We start from the raw sequence: 12,913 nt of genomic DNA on the forward strand, positions 1-12,913 counted from the left end.
ATTCAGGTGGATTTTTTTTTTTTTTTACAGGGGTGGCAAAAAGCAAGGTCCAGACACGAGGGCAACCCACCCCCACCAAATTTCAAGTCCCTGCTCCACAGCATGCACCACCTTGGTGAAACAAAGGTGAAACTTTCACCTGGCAACACACCTTCTTCCCAAATTGGCTCAAAAATGAGGAAGCGGTTGGAGTTGATTTATTTTTGAGAGTTTCAAGCCCCTCAAGCTGAGGCCGCCCCGACCATGAGTGCTGACAGGCTGAATGGTTAGACTGGCAAAGTTAAATGATAGAGACAAGGGCTTCAGAGATCAATCTAGTAGCAGGGGTACTGCTGGTACACGCTTTCTGGCAGGAATTTTATTCAATGCACACTGGGGCGTAGATGGTACTCGAATACAAACAGTGATGGCCTTCCGGGCACACGGCGGCTCGCTGACAATCCCCGCCCCAGTGGCAGCTCAGCACGTGGCTGTGCTGATCAAGGCTTCACCTGGTGATTGCTAGGCCAGGCAGAGCCAGGGCGTCATTACCAGCTCGGGACCGGCTGCTGCCCGGTGAGCTGACGCTCACCCTGTCCAAACTGAGGTGACGCCGAGGTAGAAATCCTCCCCGCCATGGCTTTTCTGATGGGCAGCCAGGTGTGCCCTCTCCTGGAAGCCTTTCCCACATGCGGGGCACTTGTGGGGCTGCTGGCCCGCGTGGACGCTCTGGTGGTTCCTGAGGTCCGAGCTGCGGCCAAAGCCGATGCCGCACTGGGGGCAGTGGAAGGGCCGGTCACCGGTGTGACTCCGCCGGTGGAGGATGAGGTCTGGGTGCTGGGCGAAGCCCTTCCCGCAGTCGGCGCAGTGGTAAGGGGCGTCCCCGAGGTGGCTGCCCTGGTGGGCCAGGAGGTGGGAGCGCTGGCTGAAGCTTTCCCCGCACTTTAAGCAGGTGTGCCGTTTCTCCTCCATGTGGCTGTACCGGTGCATTTCCAGCTGGCCGGGCCACTTGAAGCCCTGGCCGCACTCGGGGCACTTGTAGCGATCGTCCTGCAGGTGGGTGCGCTGGTGGTTGACCAGGACGGAGCGCTTGCGGAAGCGCCGTCCACACTTGGGGCACTGGTGGGGCCACTCCCCCATGTGGCTCTTGCGGTGGGCAGCCAGGTCGCAGCGGCGCAGGAAGCCCTCCCCGCAGTCGGGGCAGGGGAATGGGATCTCCCCGGTGTGGGAGCGCCGGTGGACAGCCAGGTCGCAGCGCCGCAGGAAGCCCCGCCAGCAGTCGGGGCAGGGGAAGGGCTTCTCCAGGGCATGCAGCCGCTGGTGGCGCAGGAGGTGAGCGCCGTCGACAAAGATCTTCCCGCACTCGGGGCACGGCCGCTGCTGTTGCTCCGGCTGGAGGCTCAGCAGGACCTGGATGTATCTGTGGCCCTCGCTGCCTCCCCCGGGGGAAGCGGGCTGGGCTCCCTCCTGCCCTTCTAACCCGCCCCAGCTCGCACAGACGTCCTCCTGTTCATGACCCCCTTCGCATTTCATTGATGACGTTGGGTGCGGCTCCCCCTGCACCGGTGTCCAGGACGCGTTCCCTTCGGATTTCACGGACGGCGTCCTGCACAGCTCCATTTGCTGGGGACCGTGGTGTTGAGCATTTTCACAGGCCGGGCCCCCACCTGCTGGGACAGAGAGAGAATCCAGACAGGAAACCTCAGAGAAGGGAATGTGTAGGGGGGAAACAAACCACAGTAACAGCTGGGGAGATGGGAAAAAGAATTAAGTTCCTGCTCAAACTCTTCCCCAGAGGACAGAGAGGAGGGGACCAGTTCTGCCTCCACCCCATCTGAAGACTCAAGGGTGAAGGAAGCTACTGCTAGGTGTCAGTCAGGAACGGGTGGGCACAGAGACGCTGGTTTTCTGATTGGCCGAGGGGTGCTCCGCCCCCTTCCCTGAACATGCTCCATCCTTGCTCCTCCCCCCAGAGCCTCCTGCCCACCGCTGAACAGCTGATCCGTGGTGGGTGGGAGGCGCTGGGGGGAGGGGGAGGAGCTGATTGGTGAGCACCCATGGAGTTCAGCGCCTACGTGCGGGCACTTGGGCGAAGGAACCTACTGCCAGGGGTCAGTCAGGAATGGGTGGGAAGCCATGCTGATGGTTGCCATGACACAGCTGAGGATAACTCTGCTCTGGGGGGTAGAGGGCAGCTCAGCAGGCCAGCTATTTCCTTTCCTTGCTGATGGTGTGCATCAGTAGAGCTGGTTCCTCACCTGCACAGGTGCCCCGCGGGCTCTCCTTCTCATCACAGCCATGCAGATCGGGGACCCACAGCTCACCCTCCCCTTTCAACTGGGAAATCACATCAGGCTTGGAAATTGGAAATCCTGCGCAAGGCAAAGAAACCAAGTGAGATGAGGTGAATTCGTGGAATATTTCTTACGAAGAGCGTTCCATGATTTTTAACCCCAGCTCATTTTAAAGCGGTAAAATCCCAGGGCCAGCTCCCTAGCTGCTCAAAATCTCTGCACATTCTGCTATGGGGGTGGGGCGGGAAACAGCTCTCTGCTGAAAACACTGAGAGCTAGACACTCATCAGCAAAGCGGTTCCTATAATGCATGGAAACCAACTTTATGTCCTAGAGAGTGGAAACTCCACCTTGGATCCACTTCTTACAGACGGAGAGGGGCCCAGTGACAGAGAGTCACAGGGACGCTGGGACCAGTGGGATTCAGTGCAGTAAGGGATGGGAAAGAGTTGGGGGTATCACCCAGTGCAGCAGTTCAAGGGCGTTAGAGCCAAGCTCATTCTGTGGAATGAAGCCATCAACGAGCTTGTGAAATCAGGAACCAAATCCCCACAATCCCTTCCCCAGAGGACAGAGAGGAGTCCCCCCAATCTCCCTTCACACCCATCTGAACTCTCAAGGGCAAGGGAGGTCAGTGGGGTGGGAGCTGGTGTCAAGGTGGGTTGGAAGCCTGGAGTGACATCTGCCATGAGGGGACTCCTAGTGGGGACAATCGTGACCCGTGTGGGATGAGGCAGAACTGGGGAAACATACGAGGCTTTTGGAGGATTCCCAGCTGTTTCTTTCATTGGCTGGTGGTGTGTGTTAGTTTAATCAATTCCTCACCTATGCAGGCACCTCTCAGGCTCCCCCTTTCCTCGGAGCCCTGGAGATCCGAGACCCACGGCTCTTCCCCTCGCTCCAGCTGGGAGATCACATTGGGTTTGGGAATGAGAAATCCTGCTGAGGGGGGAAGAACATGGTGGGATGGGGTGAATGAATGGTTTGTGGAATGTCTGTTACAAAGAAAGTTCCATGACTTAACCTGGCCCCTCCCCACTCCGTGGGGACGTGGCATCGGAAGACGGACGTGGGAGACCCTTTGGAAGAGTCGGACATGCTTTGCCCCCTGGAGGAGACGATGGGATCTGCACATGCCCTGTGATCTAGCCATAGCACTAATATCAAACCGCTTAGGCCAGATACCAGGCTGTAGCAGGGAATGAAACTTTCAACAAAAAAGACTTCTCTTCAGAAAATGAGATTTGGTTGAAAATTATTTCATTGCAAAACAGTTTAGCTTTCAATTCCATTTTTAGAAAATATTTTGAAATGGTAATTCTTTTTTGGGAGAAAGAACTCTGCCAGAGTTCTACTTTCTCCCGTTTCTCCTTTTCCAACCGAAAAGAGGGGGAGGAAAGTCGAAGAATGAGAGAAATTAAAAGTGAAGTGTTACTCTGAAGGGTTAAGCACTGAACGTGATATTTGCGGAGAGAAAGCTTCTAATACCCAAGGGAACAAGGAATCCCTTACCCAGCGAGGTCACACTCTCGTAATTCTCCTGCATGACGTCCCTGTAGAAAGCTCTCTGACCGGGGTCCAGCACAGCCCACTCCTCCTCTGTGAAATACACAGCCACCTCCTCGAAGGTCACCAGCCCCTGAAACAGCCACAGTTCCCCCACTCAGGACCTGTTCCCCAGTCACAATCCCACCTGCCCCAGACTGTTCTAGTTTCCTGTTTACTTTCAGTAAGGCTTATAGTATCCCTAATCCCCAAGTTAGAATCTCCTCCCTACTGCTCCCATGTGCTGCTCAATGGCTCACTCACTCCTAGGTCTAACATCTCCCCACTCATCATTCAGGCCTCTGGCCATTCCCTCTGCTCATAGGTGCTGACTTATTTTTCCAGGTGAGTGCTTTGCCTGAGGCCCTGCCCCTTCCCACAAGGCTCCGCCCTCACTCCGCCTCTTCCCGCCCCCTTCCCCAACTCCTCTGCCTGTCCCTCACTCGCTCCTCTCAGTCCCCTTCCCCAAGGCCCCCTGCCTGCCCACTTCTGGCTCCTCTCCACCTTCCCCTGAGCCCCTGCCGCGATCGGCAGCCAGCCCGGGGGCCCCACTGAAGAGCTGATCGGCAGCCAACCGTGGCCCGCCCAACAGATGTGGCTTGTGGGTGCTGAGCACCCCCTATTTTTTTTCTGTGAGTACTTGAGCACTGGAGCACCCACGGAGTCTGTGTCTATGCCTCTGCTACCTAATGCACCTTCAGTCTCCCAGGATGAGGGTCACTCATTAGTATGTGAAACTGAGGTGGTTCTCACTGGGTTCACAGGGACCGACCAAGCAAATCTATGGAAGCTCCATATGGAATTCCTCCAATGCAGGATCCAGCAGGTGCGAGATGGAGCCCTCCTGCTCTTTATTCTCACCCAGCCAAATGAAACCTGAACCTTCAGCATCTGGCTCAGTCCACAAGGTTAATTTCTCTCTTTGATTCCTTCCATTCCCTCGGGGGACCGTGCCACCTTGTCGTGCTGTTTTATGCATGTGTTGCTGGGTTACTTTTGAGAATCTTGACTCCCCTTCCTGCCGCCCGCCCCCCAAGCTCTGGACTAGAGGTGCCCTGAACTATAACAGTGAACAGCTGCATTCTTTGCTTTACAGCAATGAGTCTCAACCTTTCCAGACTACTGTGCCCCTTTCAGGAATTTGAATTGTCCTGCGTATCCCCAAGTTTCACCTCACTTAAAAACGACTTGCTCACAAAATCAGACATAAAAATACAAAAGTGTCACAGCCACTATTATGGATAAATTGCTGACGTTCTCATTTTTACCATCTAATTATAAAATAAATTGATTGGACTATAAATATTGTATTTACATTTCAGTGTATAGTTTATACTGCTCTACACACAAGTCATTGTCGATATGAAATTTTAGTTTGTACTGACTTTGCTAGTGCTTTTTATGTAAACCTGTTGTAAAACGAGGCAAATATCTAGATGAGTTGATGTCCCCCCAGGGGTACATGTACTTCTGGTTGAGAACCACTGCTTTACAGTAGCTTGAGACCTGACCTGCGGAGTTCAGATCTAGATCTGAAGAACTGAACTTGCCCAGAGGGAAACTGATTTGGAAAACCCAGCATCTTTCTTTTTAAAGACAACTAGTTCAGTTAGTATTATACAGAAGGTTTGAAGAGGATAAGTTTATTTGGCAGGGGGGAAAAAATCAGAAGAAATGGAAATGTTGCATTTTGTCGAACATTTTTCTTTTTAAGCTGTTTTAGGGTTTGGTTGGGTTTTTTTGAAAAAAAAAAACATTAAAAAACTTCTGTTTCCTTTCTGTGGGAAAATCCCCACTTTTCTGTCAGTTTTAAAAGCTCCTTCCCCCGCTGGAAAAAAGATCAAGGTAATAAAAAGGCGGGGGGGGGGGGTGGGAGGGCGAGGCGTCTCGGTGAAACGAAACCAAAATTTTCTTAAACAAACAAAAAACTGACCAAAATGAAAAAATTGTTCACAAATGTTTCTGTCTATCAAAAAAAGGCATTTCACATTGGGAAAAAAACCCACCCTGAACCAAAATCTTCCACCAGGTTTCTCCAGGGTATTTGTTCGTTTCACAGCTCAGCAAAATAAGGGACAAACTGAAGTGCGAGGGTAATAAACCATCACTTGAAACCTTTAAACCTGGCATGGGGCACTGTCAGCAGACAGGATACTGGGCGAGATGGACCTTTGGTCTGACCCAGAGTGGCCGCTCCTATGTTCCAGAGCGGACGTCTCTCTGTAAAAGTTGGGCTCTAGTTGAACCACAAGTTGCTGGGTTCTATGAAGGCCTCCTGGGGTGGGAGTCTCTAGTCTGTGTTATGCAGGCGATAAGAGTAGAGGTTGATCATAATGCTTCCTTCTGGCCTTAAAATACAGGAGTCTATCTTTGGCGTGCTGGTCATGCCAACGTTTTTGCAGCAAGCACCTTCACTCTGTGCTCCATACTGCCCCATTCATGGGGAGGCGCTGCCTGTGAAATTCCACCGAGCCATGACGCTGGTCTATGCAGCTGTTGCCTCATCTTAAGACTGTGAGCATTTGGGGGCAGGCGCTGTCTCTTGGTTCTAGGTTTTCACCCTGTCCTGCATAATAGGGCGGGGGTCCCTAGGGACTTCAGCAATGCATAGAGCTAATAATAACTATACCACTGTTGCTGACGTGCACGCACTTGCCCACGACCCCTCACGCAGGGCGCCCAGCGAGACTTGCTGGGCAAGGATTTTGCCGGCCCAGCCCAGGTCTCAGAGGGATGTTTCCATATGACGACGCTTCCTTTCACCTGTGGGACCTTGTTCAGGCTGAGGCTCTCACAGCAGGGGCAGTGGAGTCTTCCCAAACTTTGGAAGGGGGTCCGGAGGGCCCCCACTGTGACCCCACCGATTCCCCAAAGGCCCCAACTCCCGGCCAGGCCAACAGCTGGAGCCCGGCCGGGGAGCCCTGGCACCTCTAGGGAAACGCAGAACCTCCACCTTCCAGCTCCCCACAGCTGCACACATGGCTCCTACCCCAGCCCGGCTCTGGCGGGGGCCTCGGAGCTGCAGCCTGGCCATGATAACAGCCGTGCGGGCAGCTGTGAGGAGCCGCAGACCCTCCACCTGCCCTGGGCTCCAGCTGCCAGCCTGGCTGGGGAGTGGGGCCTCGGGGGGAAGAGGAAGGGCAGGGGTGGGACCCATGACGAAAAGTGGATGGGCCATGGCCCCCCTATTCTGGCGCCCCTGCCCCACAGTATCCTATCCAGGATGTGTGGGAGGGGACGTTTTATCCTTTGATTTCCCATCAGATCTGTCTCTCCCATCATCCCTTCTCAGCCACATGCTTGGCTCTGCTCCCGCAGCATTTCCCCACCTCGCGCCGTATCAGCTACCTGAGCAGGCTGGGTCAACTCCCCCTGCCCCAGGCAGGCTTCAGCCAACGCAGCCGCCTCCTCGCTGCTGTGGGGCTCCCTTGCTGTCACCCAGGCCCGCACGTCCGGCCGCAGTGCCCCCAGGAACTGCTCCCGCACGACGACGTCCACAATCTGCTCCTTGGTGCGCTCCCCGGGCCGCAGCCAGAGCCGAGCAGTCCGGCTGAGCCGGGCTAGCGTCTCTCGGGGAGCTTCTCCGGGCCGGGCAGCGCCTGAGCGGAACTGCAACCGATGGGCTTCCTCGCTGGCCTGCTCTGAAACGGCAGCCTTGCCCTCGGCACGGCCCCTAGTGGGGCCTGTCCCCAGGGAGACGCAGGCCTCAGGTGCCTCCCTAGGAAACGAAGGAACCTCATGCCCATGAGGCCACTCACGGGATGGCACCGCCTGCTCAAGGCCTGCGGTGTCTGCCGCTTCCCGAGACCGGGGAGGCGTCTGCGCTGTCCTCAATGGACAATCTTCCCCCTCCGAGCATCTCAGCAAAGACCGGGATGGCGTCCGCGGGGATAAGGGCCAGCCAGGGCTCTGCTCCTCAGCCTCGCTCTCCTCCCTCTTGGGATGCTGGACCGGGATCCCACAACACCCTTCCCTCAGGGCACGGGGTTCTCCCCACATCCCAGCCGCCGGTGTCTCCTGTTGCACCTGGTCCTGCTGGGAAAACGCCGGGGTTGAAAAACTTGGACCAGCTACACACCGAGTCTCTCGCTGCAGCCGAGCTGATGGGGCTGTCGCCTTAGCATGGGTGCTGGAGACTCATCACACTTTTATATCATGAGGTTCAACCCTCACAACCCACCCAGCTGGGGAGGGGGGAGGAGGGGGTCATGGCAGACTCAGTCCATAGCAAGACTCATAAGCATAGGTGCCGACTCCGTGGGTGCTCCAGCCTCGGCTCAGCACCCACCAGCTGTTCAGAGGCTGGGGGAGGGGCTTGGGCACGGGCAGAAGCAGCAGGCGGAGTCTTTGAGGAGTGGGCAGAGCAGGGGTGGGAAGAGGCGCAGTGGGGGTGGAGCCTCAGGGGAGGGGGCGGAGCACTCCCAGGAAAAAATAAAAGTCAGTACCTATTCTTGCTCATAAGCCAGACAGAGGGGGAGATGGGAATACCACGGCACCCATGCTATAGTTTTCCTCCCAGTGGCCTGTTCCTATAAACCAGGCTCCAGATCACGAAAGTCCCAGGACAGATCTGTCACCCCCTGCCACCCACTCACCACCATCTTCCTCACCCCCCTGCGTTTTCTGCCCCTCTCCCTCCAGGAGGAGACCCCATAAGTTCCAGAAATATCCCCTACCTGAGCTGGTTCCACAGCAGACATTTCCCTTCCCAGCCCCCCGGGGAGCCAGGGACAATCCGGACCTGATTCTGCAGCCTGTCAGGGCGAGAAGGGAGGTTTCAAAAGGGCCTTGGCACCATTTCACACCCCGATTCCCTCCTGGCTCTTTCCCTGCAGACAGATGCTCTAGACACGGGGCAGTCACAAGGGGGACCGCTGGCCAGACCTGGCCTGCCAGATGCTTTTGAAGGGGACCCCACAATCTTTTTTATGTATTTATTGTGAGTGTGATTGTGATTTTATATATATATATATATATATGATTGTCTCTGGAGTCTGAACCTTGAGGAAGAAATTTGGACCCTGACTCTGCCCCACTTTATTACAACATCTTGGGATGGTGTTCCAAGAAGGAGGAGTGCTTGGCAGAGACGGGCTCCACCTAATGAAGAGAGGGAAGAGCATCTTCGCAAGCAGGCTGGCTAACCTAGCGAGGAGGGCTTTGAACTAGGTTCACCGGGGGAAGGAGACCAAAGCCCTAAAGTAAGTGGGGAAGTGGGATACCGGGTGGAAGCACAAGCAGGAGCGCACAAGAGGGGAGGGCTCCTGCCTCATACTAAGAAAGAGGGACGATCAGCGAGTTATCTTAAGTGCCTATACACAAATGCAAGAAGCCTGGGAAACAAGCAGGGAGAACTGGAAGTCCTGGCACAGTCAAGGAATTATGACGTGATTGGAATAACAGAGACTTGGTGGGATAACTCACATGACTGGAGTACTGTCATGGATGGATATAAACTGTTCAGGAAGGAAAGGCAGGACAGAAAAGGTGGGGGAGTTGCAGTGTGGGAGCAGTGTGACTGCTCAGAGCTCTGGTACGAAACTGCAGAAAAACCTGAGCGTCTCTGGATTAAGTTTAGAAGTGTGAGCAACAAGGGTGATGTCGTGGTGGGAGTCTGCTATAGACCACCAGAACAGGGGGATGAGATGGACGAGGCTTTCTTCCAGCAACTCACGGAAGTTACTAGATCGCAGACCCTGGTTCTCACGGGAGACTTCAATCGCCCTAATATCTGTTGGGAGAGCAATACAGAAGTGCACAGACAATACAGGAAGTTTTTGGAAAGTGTAAGGGACAATTTCCTGGTGCAAGTGCTGCAGGAACCAACTACGGGCAGAGCTGCTCTTGACCTGCTGCTCACAAACCGGGAAGAATTAGTAGGGGAAGCTAAAGTGGATGGGAATCTGGGAGGCAGTGACCATGAGGTGGTCGAGTTCAGGATCCTGACACAGGGAAGAAAGGAGAGCAGCAGAATACGGACCCTGGACTTCAGAAAAGCAGACTTTGACTCCCTCAGGGAACTGATGGGCAAGATCCCCTGGGAGAATAACATGAGGGGGAAAGGAGTCCAGGAGAGCTGGCTGTATTTTAAAGAGTCCTTATTGACGTTACAGAGACAAACCATCCCGATGCGTAGAAAGAATAGTAAATATGGCATGCGATCAGCTTGGCTTAACAGTGAAATCCTTGCTGATCTTAAACACAAAAAAGAAGCTTACAAGAAGTGGAAGATTGGACAAATAACCAGGGAGGAGTATAAAAATATTACTCGGGCTTGCAAGTGTGAAATCAGGAAGGCCAAATCACACCTGGAGTTGCAGCTAGCAAGAGATGTTAAAAGTAACCAGAAGGGTTTCTTCAGGTATGTTAGCAACAAGAAGAAAGCCAAGGAAAGTGTGGGCCCCTTACTGAATAAGGGAGGCAACCTAGTGACAGAGGATGTGGAAAAAACTAATGTACTCAATGCTTTTTTTGCCTCTGTCTTCACGAACAAGGTCAGCTCCCAGGCTACTGCACTGGGCAGCACAGCATGGGGAGGAGGTGACCTGCCCTCTGTGGAGAAAGAAGTGGTTCGGGACTATTTAGAAATGCTGGACGAGCACAAGACCATGGGGCCGATGCGCTGCATCCGAGGGTGCTAAAGGAGTTGGCGGATGTGATTGCAGAGCCATTGGCCATTATCTTTGAAAACTCATGGCGATCAGGGGAAGTCCCGGACGACTGGAAAAAGGCTAATGTAGAGCCCATCTTTAAAAAAGGGAAGGAGGAAGCTCCTGGGAACTACAAGCCAGTCATGCCTGACTAATCTAATTGCCTTCTATGACGAGATAACTGGCTCTGTGGATAAGGGGAAAGCCGTAGACGTGTTGTTCCTTGACTTTAGCAAAGCTTTTGACACGGTCTCCCACAGTATTCTTGCCAGCAAGTTAAAGAAGTATGGGCTGGATGAACGGACTATAAGGTGGATAGAAAGTTGGCTAGATTGTCGGGCTCAACAGGTAGTGATCAATGGCTCCACGTCTAGTCGGCAGCCGGTATCAAGTGGAGTGGCCCAAGGGTCGGTCCTGGGGCCAGTTTTGTTCAATATCTTCATAAATGATCTGGAAGATGGTGTGGATTGCACCCGCAGCAAGTTTTCAGATGACACTAAACTGGGAGGAGAGGTAGATACACTGCAGGGTAGGGATAGGATACAGAGAGCCCTAGACAAATTGGAGGATTGGGCCAAAAGAAATCTGATGAGGTTCAACAAGGACAAGTGCAGAGTCCTGCACTTAAGAAGGAAGAATCCCATGCACCGCTACAGACTAGGGACTGAATGGCTCGGCAGCAGTTCTGCAGAAAAGGACCTAGGGGTTACAGTGGACGAGAAGCTGGATATGAGTCAACAGTGTGCCCTTGTTGCCAAGAAGGCCAATGGCATTTTGGAATGTATATGTAGGGGCATTGTCAGCAGATTGAGGGACATGATCGTTCCCCTCTATTTGACATTGGTGAGGCCTCATCTGGAGTGTCCAGTTTTGGGCCCCACACTACAAGAAGGATGTGGAAAAATTGAAAGAGTCCAGCGAAGGGCAACAAAAATGATTAGGAGACTAGAATGCATGACTTACGAGGAGAGGCTGAGGGAACTGGGATTGTTTAGTCTATGGAAGAGAAGAATGAGGGGGGATTTGATAGCGGCTTTCAACTACCTGAAAGGGGGTTCCAAACAGGATGGATCTAGACTGTTCTCAGTGCTAGCAGATGACAGAACAAGGAGTAATGGTCTCAAGTTGCAGTGGAGGAGGTTTACATTTGATATTAGGAAAAAACTTTTTCACTAGGAGGGTGGTGAGACACTGGAATGCGTTACCTAGGGAGGTGGTGGAATCTCCTTCCTTAGATATTTTAAAGTGAGGCTTGACAAAGCCCTGGCTGGGAAGATTTAGTTGGGGATTAGTCCAGCTTTGAGCAGGGGGTTGGACTAGATGACCTCCTGAGGTCCCTTCCAACCCTGATATTCTATGATTCTATGAACACAGACCCAGCCTCTCTCTCGAGGAGGGAGCGCATTTCAACCCACAGTCTGAACCAAACCGGAGAAAGGAGCCGCTCTGGGGGATCCCCCCTGACACGGTCTCCGGGCAGCGCATCCCCCCAGCAGCGCGGGGACCAGGCAGAGGCAGGAACTGGCTTTTCCTCTCCCTGCTCCTGACCTTGTTCCCAGGAAAGTCAATCTGCCCTGGGGTGCTGCAGGGAATGGGGCTGGGAGCCGGGAACCTCCCTCCCCAGATTGCTCCTGCTGCCCCTGCCAGTCTCTGCCCCCGACTCCCGCCTGTCCCCTCCCCTGGGGGGGGGAAACTCGGGCCCGGGCCCGGGGCGGTCGCTCTCCCGGCGCTGGCTCGGCTCCTGCGGGCGCTCAGGGGGGCAGAGCCGGGGGGGGGGGGGGGGGTCAGGGAGAGCAGCAGCTCTGGGACTCGCAGACCCCCGCCCCCGGGAGCAGAGATGGGGCGAGGTGGGGCCGCTGGTGCAGAGTCACTTTCCTGCCCTGCCCGGCCCCGGCCCTTTCCCCCGGGTCTCTCCCCTCACCTGCAGGCTCCGGCTCAGCTGTCGGCAGAGCGGGGTTAATGCAGGGCGCTCCCCGCACAGCTGGGAAGCCGGAGCTCCTCAGCTCACAACGGAGCTAGCAGCGGCTGCATCTGACCCAGGAAGCTCAACCCCCGGTCTGCTGAGCAGAGAGAGCTCGAGCCCTAGGAGCTTCCCCTCCTGAGCAATACCCAGAGCCCCCTGGTGGGGAAAAGCGAAGGAAACCTCCTCCCTCCTCACCCCAGCAGCGGGGACAGAAACCTGGCTCACGGCGGATCCGGCCAGAGACTCCGTTTCTCTTCTCTGAAGAGAGAAAGAAACTTCCAAAGCAAAGGAACTAGAATCAGAGCCCAAACCAGCGTGTCTGAGACCTTTTCCTTGTGCTCAGAAAACATTCACTGGCAAACCTGGACTTAAGGCCTGCATTTACTCCAGAATGGATAAAGAAAAGGAGGACTTGTGGCACCTTAGAGACTAACCAATTTATTTGAGCATAAGCTTTTGTGAGCTACAGCTCACTTCATCGG

At 54.4% G+C, this 12,913-nt stretch overlaps 1 protein-coding gene across 4 annotated transcripts; it reads right to left on the bottom strand.

Moving 5' to 3' along the window:
• Window positions 1–309: 309 nt before the first annotated feature.
• Window positions 310–12,497, bottom strand: LOC144275090 (uncharacterized). 4 transcript variants are annotated; one of them, XM_077834210.1, is made up of 7 exons: window positions 12,390–12,497; window positions 8,495–8,572; window positions 7,167–7,850; window positions 3,786–3,912; window positions 3,099–3,215; window positions 2,238–2,351; window positions 310–1,649 (listed from the first exon to the last, which is right to left on the bottom strand). In XM_077834210.1, the coding sequence occupies exons 2-7, from the start codon at window positions 8,516–8,518 to the stop codon at window positions 568–570; spliced, it is 2,148 nt and encodes a 715-aa protein (XP_077690336.1). In that variant the 5' UTR covers window positions 8,519–8,572; window positions 12,390–12,497; the 3' UTR covers window positions 310–567. The 4 variants fall into 4 exon arrangements, with proteins under 4 accessions (XP_077690336.1, XP_077690337.1, XP_077690335.1 ...); XM_077834211.1 differs by having other exon boundaries at window positions 3,099–3,212; window positions 7,167–7,853; XM_077834209.1 differs by having other exon boundaries at window positions 310–1,646; window positions 7,167–7,853.
• Between the last annotated feature and the right edge of the window lie 416 nt (window positions 12,498–12,913).

The sequence above is a fragment of the Eretmochelys imbricata genome, chromosome 14, assembly GCF_965152235.1.
Source record: "Eretmochelys imbricata isolate rEreImb1 chromosome 14, rEreImb1.hap1, whole genome shotgun sequence".
Classification (NCBI taxonomy): Eukaryota; Metazoa; Chordata; order Testudines; family Cheloniidae; genus Eretmochelys; species Eretmochelys imbricata.

Bases quoted from the DNA above. Each gene is read 5' to 3' on its own strand.
- LOC144275090 (XM_077834208.1), bottom strand. From the start codon at position 8,518: ATGTCTGCTGTGGAACCAGCTCAG. The intron at 7,854-8,494 runs GTAGGGGATATT...GCGTTTTCCCAG, and splicing joins CTGCTGTGGAACCAGCTCAG to CAGGACCAGGTGCAACAGGA. The intron at 3,913-7,166 runs GTAGCTGATACG...TGGCTGTTTCAG, and splicing joins AGTTGACCCAGCCTGCTCAG to GGGCTGGTGACCTTCGAGGA.